Below are 23,392 nucleotides of genomic sequence, written 5' to 3'. Positions count from 1 at the left end.
GCTGTAGCAGGGTTCGATACGTTCCCCCTCACAGTGCTGAACTTAAACCATCCTCAGGTCCCATTTCCCAACACTGGCATAAATCTGTGCTTACAGAGTGTGCTGTAACCCCCCTCAAGTAGGAAGAAGTCACAGTTCCCCTCTGTCATGCTTGTTTTGCCTGAGCACCAGGTTTACCTGCATGTGCCGAGTTACGCTGCGCGTTTCATCTTTACCTTGTATTGCTCCTTGCTTGTCCTTGAAGGGATGTTCCAATGTTTTAGTTGCTGGTGATGTTTTACTGGTTTCTTTGGTGAAGGTGTTCTTCTGAGTCTGCATTCCTTGAAGGTGTCAGTCATGGTGGGTGTCCTGTGGTCCCATTCCCATGCTGTGTCCATGCACTATCTGCAGGCATCAACACTTGCAATAGCAACCCAAAAGAGTTCCTCCATGTGGGATTCTCTCTCTTTGGTACTTCTGCAAGAGCCTGGCAAGAAAACCACAACCCTGGCACTCCAGGATACGTGTGGAAAAGGTGGGGTTGTGGTTGTGGTTTCTTCCATCAGCTTGGGCACAATAAAACGTGTATCTTGCTGCACCAGAGCAAGGCTGAGGGACCGCATGGCAGCTTTGTCCTCCTTGTGCTCCACTCCTCGCCCTGCTCAAGCAGCAGCAGGTCTAACCACCCCATGTGAATCAGAATGAGCAGCGCAGGTATTAAACAGACAGCAAAGCTCTGGAGATGATAGCTCACAGGAGCTCCTGTGCCCCAAACCAGTGTCATTGGTGGGTGGCTCCAGCACAGGTGCTGGAACACGGCCTCCAAAAACCAGTGAGGAACTTTGCTTTGTAACCAGTGTTAATGTTCGACTCTTCCTCATCCTCTGACCCTCACAGATGACACAACCTCAGTGCTCCTGCGAATCAAACTGAAGTTACATTTTATTGCCCTTTAAAGACTTATTTGTATCGTATATAAGAAAAAAACATGCAGTGCTGAACAACTTCAATTCAACCTTTCTCCTTTTGTTCTTGTGGGGGGGTTTATAGCAACACTTATCTGCAGGGTTTCTTTAGCCTTGCATGCACAAGCAGGAAAGTGACCCATAACATGCAGGGGCAGGGGAGAAAGAAGTTTTAATTTCCAAAATGTCATTTATACAGATCAGAGCATGTTCTACAGACTGAGGAACAAAGATTCGTCTGTCTGAATCAAACACAGCAATAGAGGCCCTTCAGCAGAAACCTCTCACCCATGAAATGTCAAGTGACATCAAGTGCATCTTGTATGAAACAAGAGAAATGGAATATAGAACTGGGATTTGAGCAGGAGGTTCTGATACAAAACCCCTCCTCTGGCCTGGCTGGGGTGGGATGGAGGAATCCCTGTGCTGCTCTTAGTTTGGTCTCTGAAAGAGAAGAAACGGGGAAGTTTTCATTGTGGGGTCAGCTTCTGTTAATGCCACTCGGGTCACCTGCCACATGCAGCCTGTGAAATGAGAGGACCTGGATGCCAGAACTTGGCTTTATTGTCTTACAGTTGTGATACAAAACGAGCACTCAACGTGGCACTGCTGAAGCAAGGATGTGGAGAAGGAATTCTTCACCTAAAAAGCATGGTTTATTTCATAGTTTCACTGCTGGACTTTGTCATTCGCTTCCATGCTCAGTCACGACTCGCATCCTGCGAGGGATACACAAGTGTTGGGCACCAGCCCCAGCGCGTACAACCACAAACCAAATGGATGTCTTACAGAGGACAGGGCTTTGCTTTCCGAGTGAGCACACACTGATGTTCACATAGACTAAAAATAACAAAGGTTGCTTTAATAAGGATTTTGTACAGTAGGCGGAGATATAAAAGTTTTCCAAGTGATTTTCACAGGTATCACTGAACATTTCGTAGCTGTCTGATACAGAAGCACCCAAAAGTGCTTTGAGTCTTTCGTTTATTATACATAGTTAAAATATATTACACTTCTGAAGGGATCTGAAATCACTGAACGGGTTTGCTAGCATCTTAATGCGCCAAATGGGAGTAAAAGGCAGTCCACATTCATGATGTGAATATACAGTAAGGTGTTTGACATCCTAGTAACTCATTGCTCATGTTCTCAAAATAACCATGGTGATGAGACCTGGAAGACAAGAATTCACAACTGAATGCTTTCATTTCATGGAATAAAACATCTAAACCAGACAGCTTACCCTGACACGGCCCAGAAAGGAAGGTGAAAGTGCATAAATACATGCACAAGTTATATATACACTTCACTGAAATAGCAGGAGGATTGCTCCAAGTGTTGATGGAGTCACAAGCTGCTTACAAAGACTGACACTCAAGTGCAGTGTATCTGGTACCCAAGCGTCAAAGCAGCTCAAAATAATCCAAACAAGGGCTGAGCTCACCCCTGGAAAACCTTCACTCTGAGCTTTTGACTGTGGCAAGTCTAACAGCAGCACGCAAACCCCAGTTTTCATGGGGGCAGTGTCATTCCAATGCTGACTCAGCTGAAGGCTCCAGGGCACTGTTTCTGCTCTGTGCAGAACTGATCAAAGACCGGTTTTTGACTAAGATGCAAAGCTTCCTTGTGAGTCTGCACAGGGAGCTTCCTGCAGACTCTTTGTTGTGACCTTTAGCAGGGAGGAAAGCAAAACAGAACTGTGCTAACAGAGGTTAAAACCAATTAAACCCAGCTGAAAGCAGGAGACGTGGGGCTCATAAACCTACCCATGGCCTAGGGAGAAGTTCACTTTAATTATGTGCTGATACAGGAAAAAGTCCAACTCTGCAAGTTCTTAGCCATGATTTATTTTGCACAAGGTGATGAGGTATATGGAAAACATGAGGGCTCCTTCAGTTCCAGCCTTACACAACATCCAAGTGGTAATTTATCAGTTCTTGGGCAATCCTCCTTTCCTGCAGGCTCAGATGGTGTTCATGGAACAGCCTTTCACTGCAGAGCTCAGCTAAAGCCTACGCATCTCCTCTACCATGGATGGAGGCATTTCTGAGACTATTTTAGTGTCCTGCCACTACACAGTGATTTAACTCACTGACTTGGAAAAGGTCTGAGGATGGAAGTGTGGCAGAGCAGAGCTCTAACGCTGCCTTCCATAAGCGATGCACCCACTGAAGAGGAATTACAGTTCAGCTATTGCTTAAGGTCTGCACTAGCTTGGACAGTTGGTACTGCCACAACTGCTGTAGGCCTTAGCCTGGATTACCTAAACCATCCCAGAGCAGTAACAGAGGCTTCTGGAAGGTGCTACAGGACAGCCCGTATCACCTGTAAAGGACTTTCAGGCCATAAAGGGTTTAACTCATTGCTGTAAAGCAAATACTTCCCAGCTGTAAGCCCAGTTGATGGGCATCAATCTCCCTTTTCAATTGAAGCCACACAATGCACTTGTGCTTTGGTGTAAAGAAAGTGGCTTCATCTTCCCAAGAGCACTCAACTTTCTACACAGGAAGAGTTGCACATAAATTCATGAGCACTAAAAGTGCTGCTCCCACAGGAGTCAAACCCTGTAAGGACATTATAGTGAATCTACAAACAGGTTGGACTTGGTGCAAATGCATCGAGTCAAATGGGTTCAAACTGCTGTTGGCACCAGCAGAAACTGGAGTCATTTTCAAAACTAGAGATTAAAACACAGCAGGAGTTAGTGCAAGGTCTGAGAACACAGCACCAGTGGCACCACCAGTGACTCAGGCAAAGGGCAACAAGTGAGGTTTCCAACTGTTTCATCAGACTGACTTGCAGGAATCAGTGAGTGGACTCTGTGTGTGCATGAACCACCATGAACTTGTGCCTTTCCCCACCACTACCTCACCTCTAGCTATCAGTCTGAAGCTGCCTAGCTCCTTTCCTGTAACTCCTCATTTGTGCCAGGTAGTGGGGCAGGAGAATTGAGTTTAGTGACACTGTTCTTCCAGCCTGAAACAGTTATAGACAAACAGTCAGCACAAATGAAACGTGCAACTTCCCCATGCTTGCTAAGGTAGGAGGTACAAAGCAGGAAGGACTGTGGCTACTGGTGCTCTCCTGGGAAGGGCTTACAGTAACTTATTTCTATACAATTCATAGAATCAACCAGGTTGGAAAAGCCCTTTCAGCTCCTCCAGTCCAACCCTTACCCCAGCAGTGCTGAGGCCACCTCTGCCGCATGGCACTGAGGCCTCATCTCCACGGTGTGTGAACACTTGCAGGGACGGTGACTGCAGCCCTGCCCTGGGCAGCCTGTTCCAATGCCTGAGCACCCTCTGGGGCAGGAATTGTTCCTCAGCTCCATCTAAACCTGCCCTGGTGCAGCTTGAGGCCGTTTCCTCTTGTCCCATCCCTTGTTCCTTGGGAGCAGAGCCCAGCCCCTCCTGGCTCCATCCTCCTGTCAGGCAGTTGGAGGGAGCCATCAGGTCCCCCCTGAGCCTTCTCTTCTCCAGACTGAACCCCTCAGGACCCTCAGCCACTCCCCATCACACTTGGGCTCCAGGCCCTGCACCAGCTCCCTGCCCTTCTCTGGCCCCACTCCTGTAGTGAGGGGCCCAGAACTGAACACAGGATTCAAGGTGCAGCCTCACCAGTGCCCAGTGCAGGGGCACAATCCCTGCCCTGGCCCTGTTGCCGCACTGGTGCTGAGCCAGGCCAGGATGCTGGGGGCTTCCTGTCTGCCTGGGCACAAGCTGCTCATGTTCAGCTCCGTCACTCAGCACCCCCAGATTCTGTTCCATGAGCAACTTTCCAGCTGCTCTTCCCCAAGCCTGGAGTGTTGCATGGAGTTGCTGTGGCCCAGGTGCAGGACCCAGTACTTAGCCCTGTTGAACCTCATACCACTGCCCACAGCCCACGGATCCAGCCTGTCCAGATCCCTCTGCAGAGCATCCTGCCCTACAGCAGATCCACCCTCCAACCTAATTTAGTGTCATCTGCAAACTTACTGAGGGTGCCCTTGACCCCTTCATCCAGATCATCAATGAAGATATTAAACAACATTGGCCCTAACACCGAGCCCTGAGGGACAGCACTGCTGCCCAGACGTGACACCATTCACCACCATTCCTTGGGCTCTGTCATCCAGCCAGTTTTTACCCAGTGAAGAATCCACCTACCCAGGCCATGGGCAGCAAGTTCAATATTTCAACTGCTTATGGAGTGAATGGAGCCTTTCAAACCTGCTCCTCTGGGCTGGAGAGAGGAACAGAACAGAGGAGATGTAGGTTCTGCAATGGAGAAACTCCCTGTTTCAGGATAAGAATCAGAAATGGCACATTCCATTCAGGTTTGTTGGCAGATGACTACAGTTGGACACTTGTCAGATGGAAGTTAACTAACATGGGCCTGTATATAATAAATATCAACTAAAATCTGGTCTAAAATGCTCATGAGAATTAACATACTCTGGTATCACTTTGGCTGCAAGTTAAAATCTAAGTAGAGATGCAAACCAAAGGGTAATGGTGGTGATTTGGACGCCATCAGTCACTGGCAAATGCAGCTGTAAGAAAGCATTTACAAAAGCCAAAATACTTACCTAAAACATAAGCAGCTACTAACTTTTGATTCACACTTAAGTGGAGGTAGAGAGGCACCAGGGATTCCAAGTCCCCCAATGTAGGTAGCATTAGTGCTGCAATACACACTATTCCTAGGAAGACTGTTAGTAAACTAGGTCCCGACGAGGCAGTTCTGTTTTCTGGAAGAGATGAGGAAGAAACATCTAAGTTTGTAGGAAGATCTGACCAAAATACATCTTAAATATTATGTAAAAAGCATTTGTGGTGCATTGGAGCTGCAACATCCTGGGATTTTCTTTTCCCTTTGGAGGGGGTGGAAAACACCTCTTAAACCCACCCTTCTGAACCTTCCACGTTTTGCTGCTCCCTGTTCTGATGCTGGAACTTGTTTTCACATGATTTCCCAAACCCCTCCCTTCTGCAGGAACAGAGCCTGCCAGGCCCCGTAGCTATATATACACACTCCTGAGAGCTGGATGCTTCAGCAGGGCCTGAGGTTTCACCACGCATCCTGCCTCCATTCCTTGCTATGTTCCTCCAGTGATTAGTAATCGATGAGGAAAGAACACCTAGAAGAGCTGCACAGGCAGGTAACAGCTTCCACACCCAGAACAAAGCCTGGCTACAGCAGGGGCTCATGTTCTTGGGCCAGATGAGATTCCTTCTGTAGAGGATTCAGGGGCTGCGTCTTCCTGAACCAGTTTAAATGCCAAAAATTAGTAATATTGGAATCTTATTTTAAAATCTATGGGAATGGACCACTCTGCCAACGTCACCAGATTAAGGACACACAAACTGTAAAGGAACTGTTCTTCATACAGCTGGAGCCTACTGTCGTGGTTTAAACCCAGTCAGGTAGCTTGTTCACTCACTCCCAGTGAGTGGTGCCGAGCTGACAACAATCGAGGTCCGTGTCCGTCTCCCCCCTGCCTCCCCGCACCGGGGCTCTCCCCTTCCCCGCTCCCGGAGGAACGGGGAGGAGGATCGAGAGAGTGCAACTCCTACGGGTTGAGACAAAAACAGTCCAGCAACAAATCACCACCGCTACTATCAGCTACAACAATGATAAGGGAAAATAACAAGGGAAGAGAATACGATACCACCGGCCAAGAGAAACGAGCTCCACCCGGAAACCCCTGTCCTTCCGGGTAACTCCCAGTTACCCCTCACCCCGGGCATGACGTGCTGTGGTATGGAATACCTCCCCGGCTAGCCCGGGTCAGGCGCCCCATCTCTGCTTCCTCACAGCCTCCCCTCCTCCCTGGCAGAGCATGAGCCTCACAGAGTCCTTGGTCAGGGTAAACATCACTTAGCAACAACCGAGAACATCGGCTTCACCAACACTGTTCTCAAACTGGAAGTCAAAACACAGCACTGTACCAGTTAACACAAAGGAAAAACATGACTGCTACTGCGGAACCCAGGACATTATCCACCCCTTATTCCATACCATTCACGTCGTGCTCAGATCCCACATTTTTCAATACACCATCGCTCTCCCACATATATACATCCATATACATACAGACCAAGAGGAAAAATCATTTTCTTAGTGCATGGACCAATCCCTATAATGCTGCCGAGTCCATTCGGTCCATGATGTTCAAAGTTCATTCTCTGTTGGGATGATGGCTGGAGGGAAGTCAGGGCCAGTCGCTTGTGACCTGGAGACATCTAGTTGATGGGCTATAAAAGCATTACACAGCAGGCAACAGCATACAATTGAGTTCACTGGCTGTTTTCCCCTAAAATCAAATCCCCTTGAGGTATACATCGGACTTCCCCATCTTCCCGCATTACCCACCAAGTATATCCAGGTCCCTGAGCAAAAGCAATCCCACGAGTGGGTTTGCCTTTACCTGAAGCAGGAATTACCCAGACTGTCTTTCCCAGCAAATTCTTCATATGCACCACGGGAACTTTGTCCCCCTCTACAATATGTAACAGTTCTGACTGGGCTGGGCCAGCCCTGTTGGCAGATCCTCTGGTGTTGACCAACCAGGTGGCCTTTGGTAAGTGTGTAATTAGTGCAGCCCATTTACTCCATGTAGCATCGGTTGCATGATGTGTAGAGGAGACCCTGCCTTTGAACATCCAGCCCAGCACGGGCAGCCGGGGTGCCAGAAGGAGCTGTGCTTCAGTGCCAATCACTTCCGAAGCAGCTCGAACCCCTTCATAGGCTGCCAGTATTTCTTTCTCAGTTGGGGTATAGCTGGCCTCAGATCCTTTATATCCCCGACTCCAAAAGCCGAGGGGTCGACCTCGAGTCTCCCCTGGAGCTTTCTGCCAGAGGCTCCAGGTAGGACCGTTCTCCCCAGCTGCAGTGTACAGTACATTTTTTACATCTGGTCCGGTCCGGACTGGTCCAAGGGCTACTGCATGAACTATCTCGCGTTTAATTTGCTCAAAGGCTTGTTGCTGCTCAGGGCCCCATTTAAAATCATTCTTCTTCCGGGTCACATGATAGAGAGGGCTTACAATCGAACTGTAATTTGGGATGTGCATTCTCCAGAACCCCACTGCACCCAAGAAAGCTTGCGTTTCTTTCTTATTAGTTGGCGGAGACATTGCTGTTATCTTGTTGATCACATCTGTGGGGATCTGTCTACGTCCATCTTGCCATTTTATTCCCAAAAATTGAATCTCCTGTGCAGGTCCCTTGACCTTACTCCGTTTTATGGCAAAACCGGCTTTCAGCAGGATTTGGATTATTTTCCTCCCTTTCTCAAAGACTTCTTCCGCTGTATCGCCCCACACAATAATGTCATCAATGTATTGCAGGTGTTCTGGAGCTTGCCCCTGTTCCAGTGCAGTCTGGATCAGTCCATGGCAGATGGTAGGGCTGTGTTTCCACCCCTGGGGCAGTCGGTTCCAAGTGAACTGGACACCCCTCCAAGTAAAAGCAAACTGTGGCCTGCACTCTGCTGCCAAAGGGATTGAGAAAAATGCATTGGCAATATCAATCGTGGCATACCACTTGGCTGCCTTTGACTCTAGTTCATACTGAAGTTCTAGCATGTCCGGTACGGCAGCACTCAATGGTGGTGTGACTTCATTCAGGCCACGATAGTCTACTGTTAGTCTCCATTCTCCATTAGACTTTCGCACTGGCCATATGGGGCTATTGAAGGGTGAGCGGGTCCTGCTGATCACCCCCTGACTCTCCAGTCTACGGATCAGCTGATGGATGGGAATCAGGGAGTCTCGGTTGGTGCGATATTGCTGCCGGTGCACTGTTGTGGTCGCAATTGGCACTTGTTGTTCTTCAACTTTCAGCAACCCCACAGCAGAGGGATCTTCTGAGAGACCAGGCAAGGTGGACAGCTGCTCAATTTCCTCAGTCTCCAAAGCAGCAATACCAAAAGCCCACCGGTACCCTTTTGGGTCTTTGAAGTACCCTCTCTTGAGGTAGTCTATGCCGAGGATGCATGGAGCCTCTGGACCAGTCACAATAGGGTGCTTTTGCCATTCCCTCCCAGTCAGGCTGATTTCAGCCTCCAGCACAGTCAACTCTTGGGATCCTCCTGTTACTCCAGAAATATAGATGGGTTCCACCCCTTGACAGCTTGATGGCATCAGGGTACACTGTGCACCGGTATCTACTAGAGCCTTATACTTCTGTGGGACTGATGTGCCAGGCCATCTGATCCACACAGTCCAGTAAATCCGATTGTCCCCTACCTCCACCTGGCTGGAGGCAGGGCCCCTCTAACAGTCGTCACAGCATTGGACACTTAAGTCGTGTTGAAAGGGATTATTCTTCTTTATCACAGGAGCTGGAGTAAAATCAGCTCTTCCACTCCATCTGGGAAACTGATCACCAGAGACTGAAGCCGTAGCTCTCATGGGACGATCAGTCTTGGCCCTTGCTCCCCTCTTCAGTTCACTCACCCGTTCCTCCAAAGCTGAAGTAGGTTTTCCATCCCACTTTGTCATGTCTTCTCCATGATCCAGCAGGTAAAACCATAGGGTACCCCGTGGCGTATACCTCCTGTATCTCCTCTCTTGAACAATAGGACGCCTTTTGTTAATAGCTGAGACGTGTGTTGGTACACGTGAGGAGCCGGATAAATCAGATAGATTGTCCTTCAATTGTTCGATGTCCTGGGACAGTTTTTTCACAGCTGAGATGATGGAAGGGGTGAGATTGTCTTCGAACTCTCGGAGTTTATGAACCATTTCATCCACTGTTAGTGGTACTATGTCATTCCAGGTTACTGTTGCCAATGAATGGGCATATGATGACGGTGCATTCCGTGTAAGTTTTCGCCACATGGGTCGTGTACATTCAACTTCATCTGGATCTATAGGTGTATCCCCGTTATTCGGCTTGATGTGATAGATCATCTCTACGATGGCCGATTCCCTCAGAGACTGGATGCCTTTGTCTATAGTATTCCACTTGGCCGAACGACTCGTAACATCGTCCTTGTACGGAAACCTTTCTTTCACAGCTGCCAAGAGCCTCCTCCAAAGGCTGAGGGACTTTTTCTCTCTTGCAATTGCTTTGTCAATTCCCCCTTCTCTAGCAAGTGATCCCAGCTGCTTGGCTTCTGTACCTTCTAGTTCGTGACCATCAGCCCCATTGTCCCAGCATCGGAGTAACCAGGTGATGATGTGCTCCCCTGGTTGACGGGTAAAATCTTTTCGCATATTCCGCAGCTCGGTTGAGGTCCGAGGTCGAGAAGTTACCTCTTCTTCTTCTTCTTCGTCATGTGATGATGACTCCTGATCAGATTCTGGACCGGGTGGTGAATTCATTGGTTCTTCATCTCGCTTCACCCTTTTTGCCTCCTTTTTGCTTGTTCTCTTGCGTACAGGGGCAACTGATATTGGTACGAATTGGTCCTCTGGTTTGGCTGCAGTGATTATCACTGTGGTTTGAGTAGCAACTGTACTTGTTATTGGGGGTGGTGTAGCTACTGTGCTTGGAGCTGGGGTAACCGTGCTGTCTGTTGCAGTTGAAGTTTGAGCAGCTGCTGCACTTGCCACTGGGACAGCTGTGCTGTTCATTGCAGCCAAAGTTTGAGTAGCGACTGTTGCTTTGCCCTCAGATCCGCCGACATTCTTTTCCTTTTGAAGGTGCTGGATAGTGTTGAACAAGGCCCTGTAAGCATAGGCCAAGCCCCAGCACGTTGCCATGATTTGTCCATCTCTGGTATGGCCAGAATGACCACACACCTCATTTAAGTGTTTTACTAATTCTTCTGGATTTTGCAGTTGTTCAGTAGTGAAATTCCAAAGTACTGGAGGGGCCCACTGACCTAGATACTTGCCCATACTATCCCACACACCCTGCCACTCATGGCTGTCCAGCCTCAGGGAAAATCTCTCGGTCCTCCTACATCGTCGTTTGACCCCAGACAAGACCCAAACCTGAATCTGCTTAACTCTTGAAATCAGTAGTGGGTAAAACACACTCTGTATGCGTGTTAGCATGGTGATTCCCATCACCATCAGCAAACAAGTCTCAACAGCATTAAAAGGCCATTCAAAAAATTCAAAACTCTCAAATGTAAATGGTCTGGGGGGACGACTAGGAGGGTAAAAGGATGTCTCCTTCCCAGGTTGAGCACCTGAGAAGGAGAAAAAAGATGTGTAATTGCTAAGCACCTCCATCATATACCTCCCAAAGTATAAAGGTGGTGACCACACTGGGAACATAAGCCAGATCAATTTCATGATCAATGATTCTATTGTATTACAAGTCATTACCATAAAGTACAATGGGATAAAAACCTTAGCCCAAGCCCCATACTTGAAAAACACTAATACAGCAAGTACCGGATGGACGTAAGATATCATATACTGAAACTGTGAGATCAAGAGGAACAACCTTGAGAGCCAATAAATCAGCATTGTGACGAGTGACTATCAATCCAGTCAGATCTGTTCTTATCTCAACCCTTCGTGCCCCACGTTGGGCGCCAAAAAGAACTGTCGTGGTTTAAACCCAGTCAGGTAGCTTGTTCACTCACTCCCAGTGAGTGGTGCCGAGCTGACAACAATCGAGGTCCGTGTCCGTCTCCCCCCTGCCTCCCCGCACCGGGGCTCTCCCCTTCCCCGCTCCCGGAGGAACGGGGAGGAGGATCAGAGAGTGCAACTCCTACGGGTTGAGACAAAAACAGTCCAGCAACAAATCACCACCGCTACTATCAGCTACAACAATGATAAGGGAAAATAACAAGGGAAGAGAATACGATACCACCGGCCAAGAGAAACGAGCTCCACCCGGAAACCCCTGTCCTTCCGGGTAACTCCCAGTTACCCCTCACCCCGGGCATGACGTGCTGTGGTATGGAATACCTCCCCGGCTAGCCCGGGTCAGGCGCCCCATCTCTGCTTCCTCACAGCCTCCCCTCCTCCCTGGCAGAGCATGAGCCTCACAGAAGTCAAAACACAGCACTGTACCAGTTAACACAAAGGAAAAACATGACTGCTACTGCGGAACCCAGGACACCTACTCAGAGGCACACTGTGTAATCTCTGAGAAGAGCTGTTAATACGTTAGTTGAATACCTCCAGCCAAATTCTTACATCCCACTGGAAACCAGCCAATGCTTTTATCCAAGTTTTCCATCCTCAGAGACCAGCAATATGTGTTCTGTTTTAATTCCATAAACCTGTACTTTCCAGGATGTAGGTTAGATGCAAAGCCTGCAGTTGCTTTGTTTGCTGTTTGGCTGTTAGCAAGCAGTAGAATGAAGTCAATAAAGGTTTTAAGCAGAGAAGCAGCATTTGGATTGAGACCAGTATCAGGTTGTTCAGGATGGTTCAAACCCTCTGTACCGGAACAACTGTCATGGTCACATTTTGTCCTGTGAGCCCAGAGACCTCCGTGGGCTATAACCATCCACCTCACTAATACCCACCTCTTGAGGTTGTTTGATTTTGGTTTCCTCAGGTGTTTCACCAGCCAACAACCCATGTGTAACTGGTGGAACAGCTTGGTTTTAACAAGAGGAACGCTCTCAAGCAGGTTCACCTATTTTCAGGAACTGATTTTTGTTCTTGTCATGAAAACTCAAACAAGTGACAAGAATATTCCAGTGTAAATCAGGACGAGTGAGGGAGACTGTCAAGAATCAGTTTAAATCCAGTTCTGGAACAACTTGATACTTTCAGTATCTCCCCCTATCACTTGAATTTAACTGTTCAAGTCCAGGTTTTGCTCAAGACTGTTGATTCACTTCCTCGTGTATGAAACATGCAGAGTTTCCAGCTGGTAACTGAGCTGTTCTATACTTGTGAGACACACAAAGGAGATGGTGCTGAACAAGGAGCACTTTAGAAGATGTTTCTGTCAGTATTTCCTGCTCATCAGGAAATGGAGGATTAAGGGTTTGGAACTAACTCAGAAGGGGCATATGTTCTGAGAGAGCCCAAGGGAAAAAATAGCTACCATCCTTTTGCAGATGAACTCCCTTTGGCTGGCACAGAACTTATGCACCAGAGGAATGGAGGCACTCTCCAAGCAACACAACCATGGGGCAGCAAAAGGTCTTGATCAAGATAGCAAAAGCACAATAGTCACAATTTGGGTTCTAGGGCACTGTCATCCCCCAGTGATAAGGGCAGCAGTCTTGCAGGTATTTAAAGAGACTTGGGTTAAAACTCACTTTAGTCTTTCTAGTCACTGGAGCTGTCCATAACAGCTTCAGAAGACAGGAGGGTCAAAGTACTTCACGTACCTGGTTGACACAAAGTCTGCTCAAAAAAGACACTTTCAGCCAGGTGTTCTTTTATTCTCTTCTCCTCCTCTTCCTTTTGTTGTTGTTGTTCCTTTGCAGATGGAAGCAGAGTTGCAATAATCTCCTTTTTCCCTAATGCTTTCCTCTGGCTCTGCTCAGACACTTGCAGACGGAATTTATCTATCACACCAAAGTAAGAAGCCCGAACATCTCTGTGACGGATCACGCTGCAGAGGAAAAGCATGTTTTCAAACAGAGGAACTCATAAGCAGCACTTCTCTTGTGGAATTACATCCTACATATCCCAGTGTTCCCCCTCTTCCCACCCTACACAGATGCATTGCAATAGTCCAGACCTCCATTATCTCCTCCATCACTCCATATACTTGAAGAATAGATCTTGCCTTCTCTCCCGCCTCCTCATGTTTGCTCTGGTTCCCAAATATATCTGCTCCAATGGGCTGGCCAAAATGAACAGTTAATTCTTTATCTTAAGCCCACCTCTGGCCCAGCTGCCAGCATGCATGAAACACCAATGATCTGAATGAGGCCTCCTCCCTCACCAAAGCTGCTTGATGCTGGCCAGCCATTTCAGAAGGTAGAGGGGGGACTGGACAGGGCAGAAGAAAAGCAGAGGTGCCGAACACGTGGGCAGGTGATGGCCCAAGTCCAGCTTTTTGAGGAAACCAGGCTCAAAGCTTTACAATTATACTTTCTGAGAAGCCAAACTCATTCCCTCTGTAGACAAGAGTCAGCAAGATGTGAAGGGATTTGAGAATCGAAGCCCACTAAGAGCATGTAAGAGTGCAGTAGCAATGACAGCCACAGATCTCCATGTACGTCTTTCACCTTTCAGTGAGTCAATGTGGGTATCAACAGCAGAGCTCCATGCTGTCAGACCTTTGCTCATCAACCTTGACCACAGTTCATAGCCTGATCTGAAATGCATGATGCTGCAGATACTTCACTAGCTACCAATAACTACACCAGCTGTAGCTACACAAGCTGCAGTCACAGCTCAGACTGCAGTGTAGACATATCCTCTGCATTGTAGAGACTCAGTTATTTTCTTGGTTAACCTTCTCACTGTCCAGCAATCACTCTGTTGCTCAACTGTTTTGAATACATTGCCCAAGATGGCTTCAACAGCAAGGCAGAGTGGGAACTGTTGCATTCCTTCTAGTTTTATCGTATTCCATTGGGAACAAATGTATGTGGGACTCACAAAAGGCACAGGTTTAAAGGAACACCGCTCAAAGGCACACAGACCTCTGAGCTCTGCTCAACTGCATCCCCTCTGCAGTTATGATTCATTATGAAAACACATCTCTAGCATTAAATAGCTGCAACATTCAGGTTCCAGCTCGTATCAGCTCTCGGGGTTAACATGGATTTTAGTTATTTTTCCAAAGTGGAAAACTTGGCTTTTGTAAAAGGCTATTCTCAATTTCTAAGCTAACAAAAGCTAATCTGGAAATACACCTATATAGGAGTGATTTGGCTTCAAGAAGGCTGCCATCTCCCGAGGGCTAAAAAATGATTCCACCTTTAATAATACAGGAGAGTAGTCTTAAATTGCTTCAAGAAACCTATCTTTGCAATAATATAGGCAAGAAACAAGATTTTTGTGTGGTGCTCTTCATTTAAATGAACTATATCAAGATACCCACAGTCAGTAACACAGAGCCAGTGTTTGTAACCGGTATCCAGTTTAAATTGACTATTCAACAAGGAAGCAGAGACAAGTCACCCTCCAAGCAAGAAAGTGCAGTAGTGTACCTAGTTTTATGTCACTTCAGAGGCGAAAGAGTGCTTATGACAGGCTTTCAGTGAGCTGAGTGTTGGCTGGGCAACTGCCTTCACTAGAACAGAAGGGTTTTGCCCCCTGGCAATGCTAATTCATAGGACTCTCAGCAGATTCAACTCTTCTTTCTCCCTTTAACACTTCCTTTTCAGCTTCTGTTTCTATTCTTTGTACCACCCTAAACAGACCCTGTACATAATGCTGTGCTCTGAGAACACACACCTCCTGCCAAGCAAGGAGAGATTTTCTGCAGACCCCTATAAACAGCTACATTCTCCTGTTTCTTTTTAGAGCCCATTGCATAATTGGAAGCTCTGTAGAATATCTGTTTATCTGGCAAAAGGCCACACTTGCATAGTACTGCTCATAGCCCAGCAGTAAACACTGCCCTTAGACAGCAACCACTGGAATGGGATGGGGGTTCTGCTGGAAACAGTTTTCCCTTGGGAACATGCACGTCTTATTTTCCTTTCTTTAATAAAAGACATTTGTTTAGGATTAACCAAACGTCCTCAAGCTTGTGTAAATGTCTGCTAAAGGCTGGAACAGCTCACCGATACACTGATATATTCTGACAGGTTTTGTTCCATTTGCAGGATTGTTGCCCCTGCCCACTGAAACCTTTTAGGTCCGTGCTTTAAACTTCCCTTCTATTTGGTGAGTCCTTGGAATCTTCCAAATTACACTTAGGGAAAGAGCCATTCCCCAAGGCCTGTATGATTTATCTGACAAAAGACAGATCCTTCACAAGTGGAGTTTTCTCACATGGCCATTTGTTAGCCAAAGATCCCAGAAGGTGTTACACATACTTCTATTCAGAAAGCTCAGTCTGCTCTTTCAGGTATTTCATACTTCAGCTGTACCCGGACATCAGCACAGAAAGAAGGTGCCAAATGGAAGATGCAAAGAAGTTGGTCTAAAATAGAGTCAACTTTCAATTGTAGCAGCTACAGACCCTATCCATTCCTGTGGTCACTTCTCATTTTCTCTGTTACTAAGTCGGGACCTGACAAGGGGAACAAGTAAAGGGGAGACAGATCAGAGAACCAGAGGCCATCAGGGTGAAAAGTGGGCCAAAGAACCTTTAGTAAACATGGCCCAGGAACATGTGCTCAGCAGAACGCCACATGTTTTCATTTTGCCCATCTGCAAACAAATATTTCTCACACAGAAATCCCCTGCGTGAGCGATCTCTGTGTGAGAAATACTTGTTTGCAGATGGAGTCTGGCTTTTGTTATTTCTAACAACAAAGTGCTCAGAGGATGCTCATTTTACTCTCACCAATGGTGTACAAACTATACTGCATTTACTATTTATTTATGCCTAAAGACAAATTACACAAGGAAGCATGACTGATTTTGTAATACCTTTGCCTTAAGAGTGAAAGAATGGCAAAGACCAGACAGCCACAAGAATATAGCAGATCAGGATAATACTATATCCAACTTAGCTGATACTATGCATGCTGCCATTCACTACCTCTTAAATAATAAAAGAGATCAAGATAATTCAACGCTGTACATCACAAAAGAAACCCAACCAACTCTTACTTACATATCAACACAGCACTGAGGCTTCACTGCACCAGTAGCATCAACCACGGCATATTTGTTTGGAGTTGTACAAAGAACTGGAACAGAAAGGACAGGAGTGGTAACAACTCAGGAACGAACACCTCACCGACTTCATCAGCAGATACACATAAAGCCACGAGTTTGGGTTTGCCACAAGTATGGTTTGTGACATGAATTAGAATTGGACTGTTCAAGATCACCAACTAACCCTTAAATAGAACTTAACCTAAGAAACCCACCTTTGAATTTTAAGGCAAACTCATAGGGGTTATATAGAGTCAACACCTGCTTGTGTGTTGACTGGTCATCTGCATAAAATATAAGTTCTGTAGGAAAAACAAAAACAGGAAGATTTCCTTCCACTAACTCTGGCTGTCTTTTTTGTTGCTGCATTGGCACTGAATCCTCCTTGCTGCTTCTTGGGTTCTTATGATTTTGTATCCTCAGGGACTTCAGGTTTTGAAGCGTTTAAGAATTCCAAAGCATTTTGGCAATTCTAAAGGAAAAAAGGGGAGGAAAAAAAGAGAGAAAAGGCAAGATTATTTCCATAAGTCTCTACTGAACTGAGGCAGTCAACAAAGGTGTAAAAATATACACGGTGATGCTTGGTTATCAATCTACCTCCAAATTCTTTCCAAAATACAAAAATAGAAGAAAATATTTGCATCAGGTTTCCATCTGTGCAACAAACTGCTATGAAACAAACCGGTAAGCACTTCTTCAGGGGATCGTGGCAGCATTTTGGGGTCCCAATTCACAACCAGGGCTGCTTATGCTGGGTCTTTGCAACACAAACTAAACGGCGACCACAAAAATATATCCCCCCCCTTAAAGATATCCCATTCTTGCCTTGGGACAGTAACAGCAGAAGTGAGGAAACACAAAGAGGTAAATCCCCATTTAGGCAGGAATCTCTCTGCTCACTTCCTGGATGAGGGATAACAACTTAGGTATCTGCTCACACAGGCACTGAGGTATGTCAAACCCCAGAGACTCAGAACAAAAGAATGGGGAACACCTTCATGCCTTGTTTAAACTAAACTCTTGTTATGACTGCATTGTAGTTCCTGGGATGAAGAATCCCAAACGGATTTGGGATTCACTATTTATTTGAGCACTGTTGTCTCTAACCAAAGTACAATCATCGTACTTCTCCCTCTGCCACCACCCCTCCGCACCAGCTCTGTTTTGAGTGACATTCCAGAACTAAAACCAGGACCCATGACACGAGCAAGCAACAATCCCAAATGTAATTCATAAAGGCCAGATTCCCAAGCCTGCATACCACTGCCTTTATGCACTACAGACAGAACAAAGTGAAACAGCTAATTCTATCCCCCCCTAAGAACAGCATGTTTTACTGTAGCTCCCACAGGTTAATTATCAACCTGGAGATGTCCTTTGGGGCTCAGCATTATTCTATAGTAGAAAATAGTAAAAGAACAAGAAGTTCCTACTGACTCATTCCCATTCCCATGAAGCTTTATAAAGCAAGGTCCATCTCAGCTGCTCTCCAGCCTAATAAACTGATTTAGTTTATTATACCTTAAGACCTTTAGTTGCTTATACCTTATACGTTAAGACATTTAGTTGCTGAATTTTCTAGCCACAAATAGCCCTCACATTACGAACAATCAAACCCAAAGGCTTGTTTCTGCATTCTAAACATCATGACGTTCACACTTCCAAGCACCAGATACGTGCCTCATACTTGAAACATGACCCACCTTTAGGTGTTTACCAGAGTACATCTGTCATAGCTTCAGATTTACGGGTTCTGATTCTTATTCCCAACCGAAACGTCTCATTTTTTATTCCTACAGCAACTCCTCCCTGGAATGTCACGGCTCTCCCTGGAATGTCTTGCCCCAAGATCCAGTTTCTTTGCAGAGCACAGGTTTGTTTCCACTTCACTGAAATGCTACTAATAATATGCTGAAAACAAATCCCCAACGCCTGTGCTCCAAGCTGATGTTTGCTACCTTATTAAGAAGAGCCCAGAGAAAGAAACAGCTCTGGACATGGCAATGCGGGTTTGGAGCGCTGCTTGGAATTCTGGTGAATCCCTTTTGTTTCATTAAGCTCTGGAATCACTTCGTGCAGCAAGTGTAAGCGCTGTTCCTTGAACGACATTAGGTACAACAGCAAAGCGAGAATCATTGTTCCATGTGAATATCTGGTGACTGTATGAGGAGCTAATGCGGAAAAGCTGCCAGCTCCCAGGAATGCAAAATGACTTCTGACTCCTCAGAGGCAGAGGGGTTTATTTTTTATAGCAGTCAGCTCCATGCAGTGAGCGCAGCTGAGAAGCTCTGGTTCTCATACATATCTATACTGCATACACTGTAAGGAGGAGAAACACAGGCAGCTTTTGAACCAAGCTGAAGTGGGTTTTCTTCCCCTAATAATGATTTACGCTACTGCTAGATATCGTTGAGTGACAATACTTAATGAAATGGTTAAAACATTATTTCTCATAATGAATGCAATTTTAATTTCTTTAGGGTTTTGTTTCAACACTGCACAAGTTTCATTCCAATGCCTGGTGTCAAACCACAACTCCGGATTCTTCAGCTCAGCAGCAGCATGCACTGAAGTGTCCAAAACCCCACAGATCACCACATCACTGGAGGGGTGGATCACTAAATCTATTAATAGGCTCATTTTCCTTAAGACACCCATTGCAAATCCCAGGATTCCACAACTTGCAAGCAGAAAGCCACCGATCTTAAAAAAGTATAGCCCGTTATTGCTTCCTTTGCTTATTTGACTTGGCTGGATGAGAAATCACCGCCCAAGCTGGCAGAAGGAAAAGCTGGCAAAGCCAAGCCCATAGTAGTTGTGCTTGCTGACACAGCAGTGTCCTTCAGGTTACAAATTCCTGGATTTCTAAGCAAGTAACCTTTTTGAGACAACCCTTTTTGGCTTGGAAGTCACCTTACTGGGATACTGCATCAAGTGACATATGTAAAAGGGTTTTCCCAAAGACTGAATTATAAACTACACATGTGCTGCAGAGATCTGATAGTTCAGTATTAATAACAGCATAGCTTCCATACAGCACTTATCAATAGGAAGCTGCAGAGACTTTTACAGAGGAAGCCTGTATCATCAGAACTTCCCTGCATAGATTAACCCTCAAGAAGTGCTCATGCGGTGATCGTTGGCAAGAAGCCCCCATGACCCAGCTTCAGTGTGTGCTTGAGTCCAGAACCCCCCCATGGGCTGGGCTGCACCCCCAGAGCGTGAGCAGCAGCTCAGGGAGGGGATCCTGCCCCTCTGTTGCTCTCTGGGGAGACCCCCCCCTGCAGCCCTGATCCAGCCCTGGGGCAGCAGCACAAGAGGGACATGGAGCTGCTGGAGTGAGTGCAGAGGAGGCCATGGGGATGCTGCGAGGGCTGGAGCAGCTCTGCTCTGGAGCCAGGCTGAGAGAGCTGGGCTGGGGCAGCCTGGACAAGAGAAGGCTCCTGAAGGGGAGACCTGAGAGCAGCTCCAGTGCCTAAAGGGGCTGCAGGAAAGCTGGAGAGGGGCTTGGGGCAAGGGATGGAGGGACAGGCCAAGGGGAATGGCTTTAACCTGCCAGAGGGGAGACTGAGATGAGCTCTTAGGCAGAAGCTCTTCCCTGTGAGGGTGCTGAGGCGCTGGCACAGGGTGCCCAGAGAAGCTGTGGCTGCCCCATCCCTGGCAGTGCTCAAGGCCAGGTTGGACACAGGGGCTTGGAGCAAGCTGCTCCAGTGGAAGGGGTCCCTGCCCATGGCAGGGGTTGGAGCTGGAGGAGCTTTAAGGTCCCTTCAACCCAAACCAGTCTGGGATTCCATGAAGAGGGCTATGCAGCAGGCTGCCTCTGGCACCCCAGCCAGGCCATTTACAAGAAACACAGCTGCCACTTTGTGCACCACAACAGACTCTCACCAGGATCGCTCAACATCGTAGCTGACAGTCACTGTGACTGCTTGCAGAACACAGAGGTAAGCACAAACCAAGATCTGCAGTCTCAGCTCTGTGACCTCCACAGGTCCTCCCGGTATTAATGGAACTCCTCACTGGGGCAGGAAGCTGTCCAGCAGAACTCTCATTACAGGACACAGGCCAAAGAGTAACACCTGAACAAGGCCAGCTTGCTTTCCGCTTACTTTGAAGTCCAAAAATCACCATGGATATCTTTTTTAGCACAATAAGGCTCTTTCCTCCCCGAGGTTACTAAATATATACTGCTGGTGTCACAATAGCATAGATCTGCCAGCGTTCCCTTTGAAGTCCCTTCCTTCATAAACTTAGACAAACACAAAGCGAAACGCAGCTTCTCTCCAGGGTCAGAAATAACACCGACTGTGATTTGGTTTTACTTAACAAGTATCCGCTGAGAACACAAATCAAGCGAGGAAGTTTGGTGTTCCCGTTTTAACTTCCAACAGCCTCATCACCAGGGCTTCCAAGTGCATCTGTTGGTTGTTGTTTTTCTCCTCACAACTGCAAATAACTCTACGGAGTGTCATCTGGTAAACACTTGATTCAGAGGAAAACCTCCTTACAATCCCACTTCTTTCAAAGCCTGTTCAATTACAGTGCGATCCGCTTTTGTTCTATCTCACGATCTAGGCTCTAAACCTACACAATAAGCCTTTCTACGCTATAGCCTCAAGAAAACTGATGCCTTTGGAGTGCCTGTTTACAAAACAAGCCACAAACTCTTCTTCAAAACTCACGCTGAGCAATTATGAGCTCCACATAAACACACCGCCTGATCCAGAGCAGATCTATGCACATTTTGCTCCTCCAGAAGGTTTCGAAGGCCTCTCCGTGCGTGCACTTACGCAAACCAATGTTTAAACTACCTGCAATTATCCGGGAGAGTCACCCAGAGCACGGAGCCAGCAGCCAGGATGGCTGGATTCCATTATTGTTACCTCCACCACCACCACTCCATGACCTTGAGTGAGCTGGTTAAACCCCACCTCAACGTGCTGATCTAGGAAGGCACACATCCTGCGAAGCATTTCAGTAGGTGGCCAGTCCCATTCAAACTGGCAGGACCACTCTGGTGCCTCACGAAGCCTGGGCTGGAGCCTGGGACTGTTCACCTCTTACAGGGCGGCCAGAAATGCAATCGGGAACCGTCTCCAGGATGCTGGGCCACAAAGAGGTCTCGGCGCGTTACCTATTAGCACGGGTGACTACAACAAGCATAAATCCCGCTAGCGCTGACAGCAGAATGCATTTGGGCCACATCGGTTCTATTCTTTTATTTTCTCAAATGCTGAAAAGGTGGCAGCAATACAAAAAAAATACAACTAAAAGCTACGTAAAAGCAGGGGGAAAATGAAATAACTGCTGTGTGCTGCTTCTGAGCCATTCCACTGTATTGCTCGGAAGAAACCTCAGCACCGTACCGGCTACAGGGAAGAGAATTAACTGTATCCCAGCCGAAACCAGGACAGGGTGGAAGCGTTTCAAGGGCACATCTGCTTTAGTCTCTATTTTCTCACTTTCGGTTTGTGTTCCACGCACCAAACCGAACCGCCTTAGCGCTACGTGGCCTTTTCCCCCGTCTCAGGCCAGGTCCAAGCACTTGCCTCCAACGCCAAGATGCCACAGATAACCGAGGAGCACGCTCCTTCCTCAGGGAGCAGCGGGAGGAAAGGCCCCGGACGCCGCTCCCCGAGCGCACCTACCCAAGGCACAGAACCGCCAGCGATTGCACCCGCTTAACTGATCCTCTTTGTTCTCCAGCAGCACAGATAAAGGCTGAGGCATCCTCTAAGGGCCTCTCTCCGCAGCCGGCGCCCTGCCCTGCCCTGCCCGTGCCATAACGCAGCAGCCCCTTCGCCCCGCATCGCTGCTCCGCCGACACCCCGGAGCGAGTTCAACCGGGCCCCGGCCCGGCTGCCCCGCGGTAACAGCGGCCAGGCCCGGGCCTCGGCCGCGCTCCTCCTCACGGCCCGCTAAGGAAGAGCCGCGGGCGCCGGGCTCCCACATCGCTCCCTCCCCGGCGGCACGGCGAGAGCTGCCGGAGGCGAGGCCAGGCCAGGCCCGGCACGGCCTGTCACGGCCCGTCGGTGCCCCCTGACCACCCGCGGTATGGAGCGCTGGTGCCGCTCCGCTCTCCCCCTCCCCGGTGCCGGGTACCGCGCTGCGCCCACCGCTCACAACTCACCCTCCGGGGCCGCTGAGGTGCGGGCTCGGGCCCCTTTTGTCCGCCCCCCCCCGCCTGCTCCCGTCACTGCAGGCAGCGCCGCCGCTATGGCTACCGGGAGCGCGGCGGCTCCCGCCCGGCACTGCCCGGCGTCACCGGACCCCGCCCCGGAGCCGCACCGACACCCGCCCTCTTCTTCCTCCTCCTCCTCCGCCCCCCGCCGCCATCTTGGGGCGGGCGGGTTGCTGTGGGGCCGTGGGGTTGTCCCCGGCTGCGGGTCTGGTTCCGGGGCCGGCTCCGCTGTGGTACGCGAGGTTGTGTTAACGCTGATTTACCTCATGGATGGTTTCTGAGGCACAGCCCCTACCCGAAAGGGTCCATGGCCCCTTCACGGCCGTCGCTGCCATTGACCTTGGGTCCGTCCCGGTTCGGTTCCCTCAGGATGAGGCCCCGGAGCCCCAGCCGATCCCTCACCGATCCCTGCAAGAGGGTCGATGTGTGCCTAAATGTGTTCCTAAACGCAGAATAAACGCGCTAACGAGGCGAACAGGGGACTCTAACCACGCAGCAGTGCCGCTTAAATGGGGCGTGCTGTCACCATAACTCCATCTCGCGCTGCTTTGTTCTATGTTCCTCTTATTCGTAGGTTTTTATTAAACTCTTCGTGGACTTCAGCTCATTTTAGGCAGCATCCA

At 48.1% G+C, this 23,392-nt stretch overlaps 1 protein-coding gene across 2 annotated transcripts; it reads right to left on the bottom strand.

The window, feature by feature from the left end:
- Positions 1 to 1,785: 1,785 nt before the first annotated feature.
- Positions 1,786 to 22,878, bottom strand: MOSPD1 (motile sperm domain containing 1). 2 transcript variants are annotated; one of them, XM_062612740.1, is made up of 7 exons: positions 22,719 to 22,878; positions 16,804 to 17,060; positions 16,545 to 16,620; positions 13,186 to 13,412; positions 5,512 to 5,673; positions 3,817 to 3,920; positions 1,786 to 2,117 (listed from the first exon to the last, which is right to left on the bottom strand). In XM_062612740.1, exons 2-6 carry the CDS (start codon positions 16,955 to 16,957, stop codon positions 3,841 to 3,843), a joined length of 699 nt encoding a protein of 232 aa, XP_062468724.1. In that variant the 5' UTR covers positions 16,958 to 17,060; positions 22,719 to 22,878; the 3' UTR covers positions 1,786 to 2,117; positions 3,817 to 3,840. The 2 variants fall into 2 exon arrangements, with proteins under 2 accessions (XP_062468724.1, XP_062468725.1); XM_062612741.1 differs by lacking the exon at positions 3,817 to 3,920.
- Positions 22,879 to 23,392: the final 514 nt, after the last annotated feature.

This window comes from Pezoporus occidentalis, unplaced genomic scaffold, assembly GCF_034315485.1.
Source record: "Pezoporus occidentalis ecotype Australia unplaced genomic scaffold, CSIRO_AGI_Poc_V1 ctg161, whole genome shotgun sequence".
In the NCBI taxonomy this organism is placed as follows: Eukaryota; Metazoa; Chordata; class Aves; order Psittaciformes; family Psittacidae; genus Pezoporus; species Pezoporus occidentalis.
This window is presented reverse-complemented; position numbering and strand designations above follow the sequence as displayed.

Coding starts and splice junctions, on each gene's coding strand:
- MOSPD1 (XM_062612740.1), bottom strand. CDS start 16,957: ATGCAGCAACAAAAAAGACAGCCAGAGTTAGTGGAAGGAAATCTTCCT. Junction 16,621..16,803: donor GTTTGCCTTAAAATTCAAAG/GTGGGTTTCTTA, acceptor TTTCTGTTCCAG/TTCTTTGTACAACTCCAAAC. Junction 13,413..16,544: donor CCTCAGTGCTGTGTTGATAT/GTAAGTAAGAGT, acceptor TTTCCTCTGCAG/CGTGATCCGTCACAGAGATG.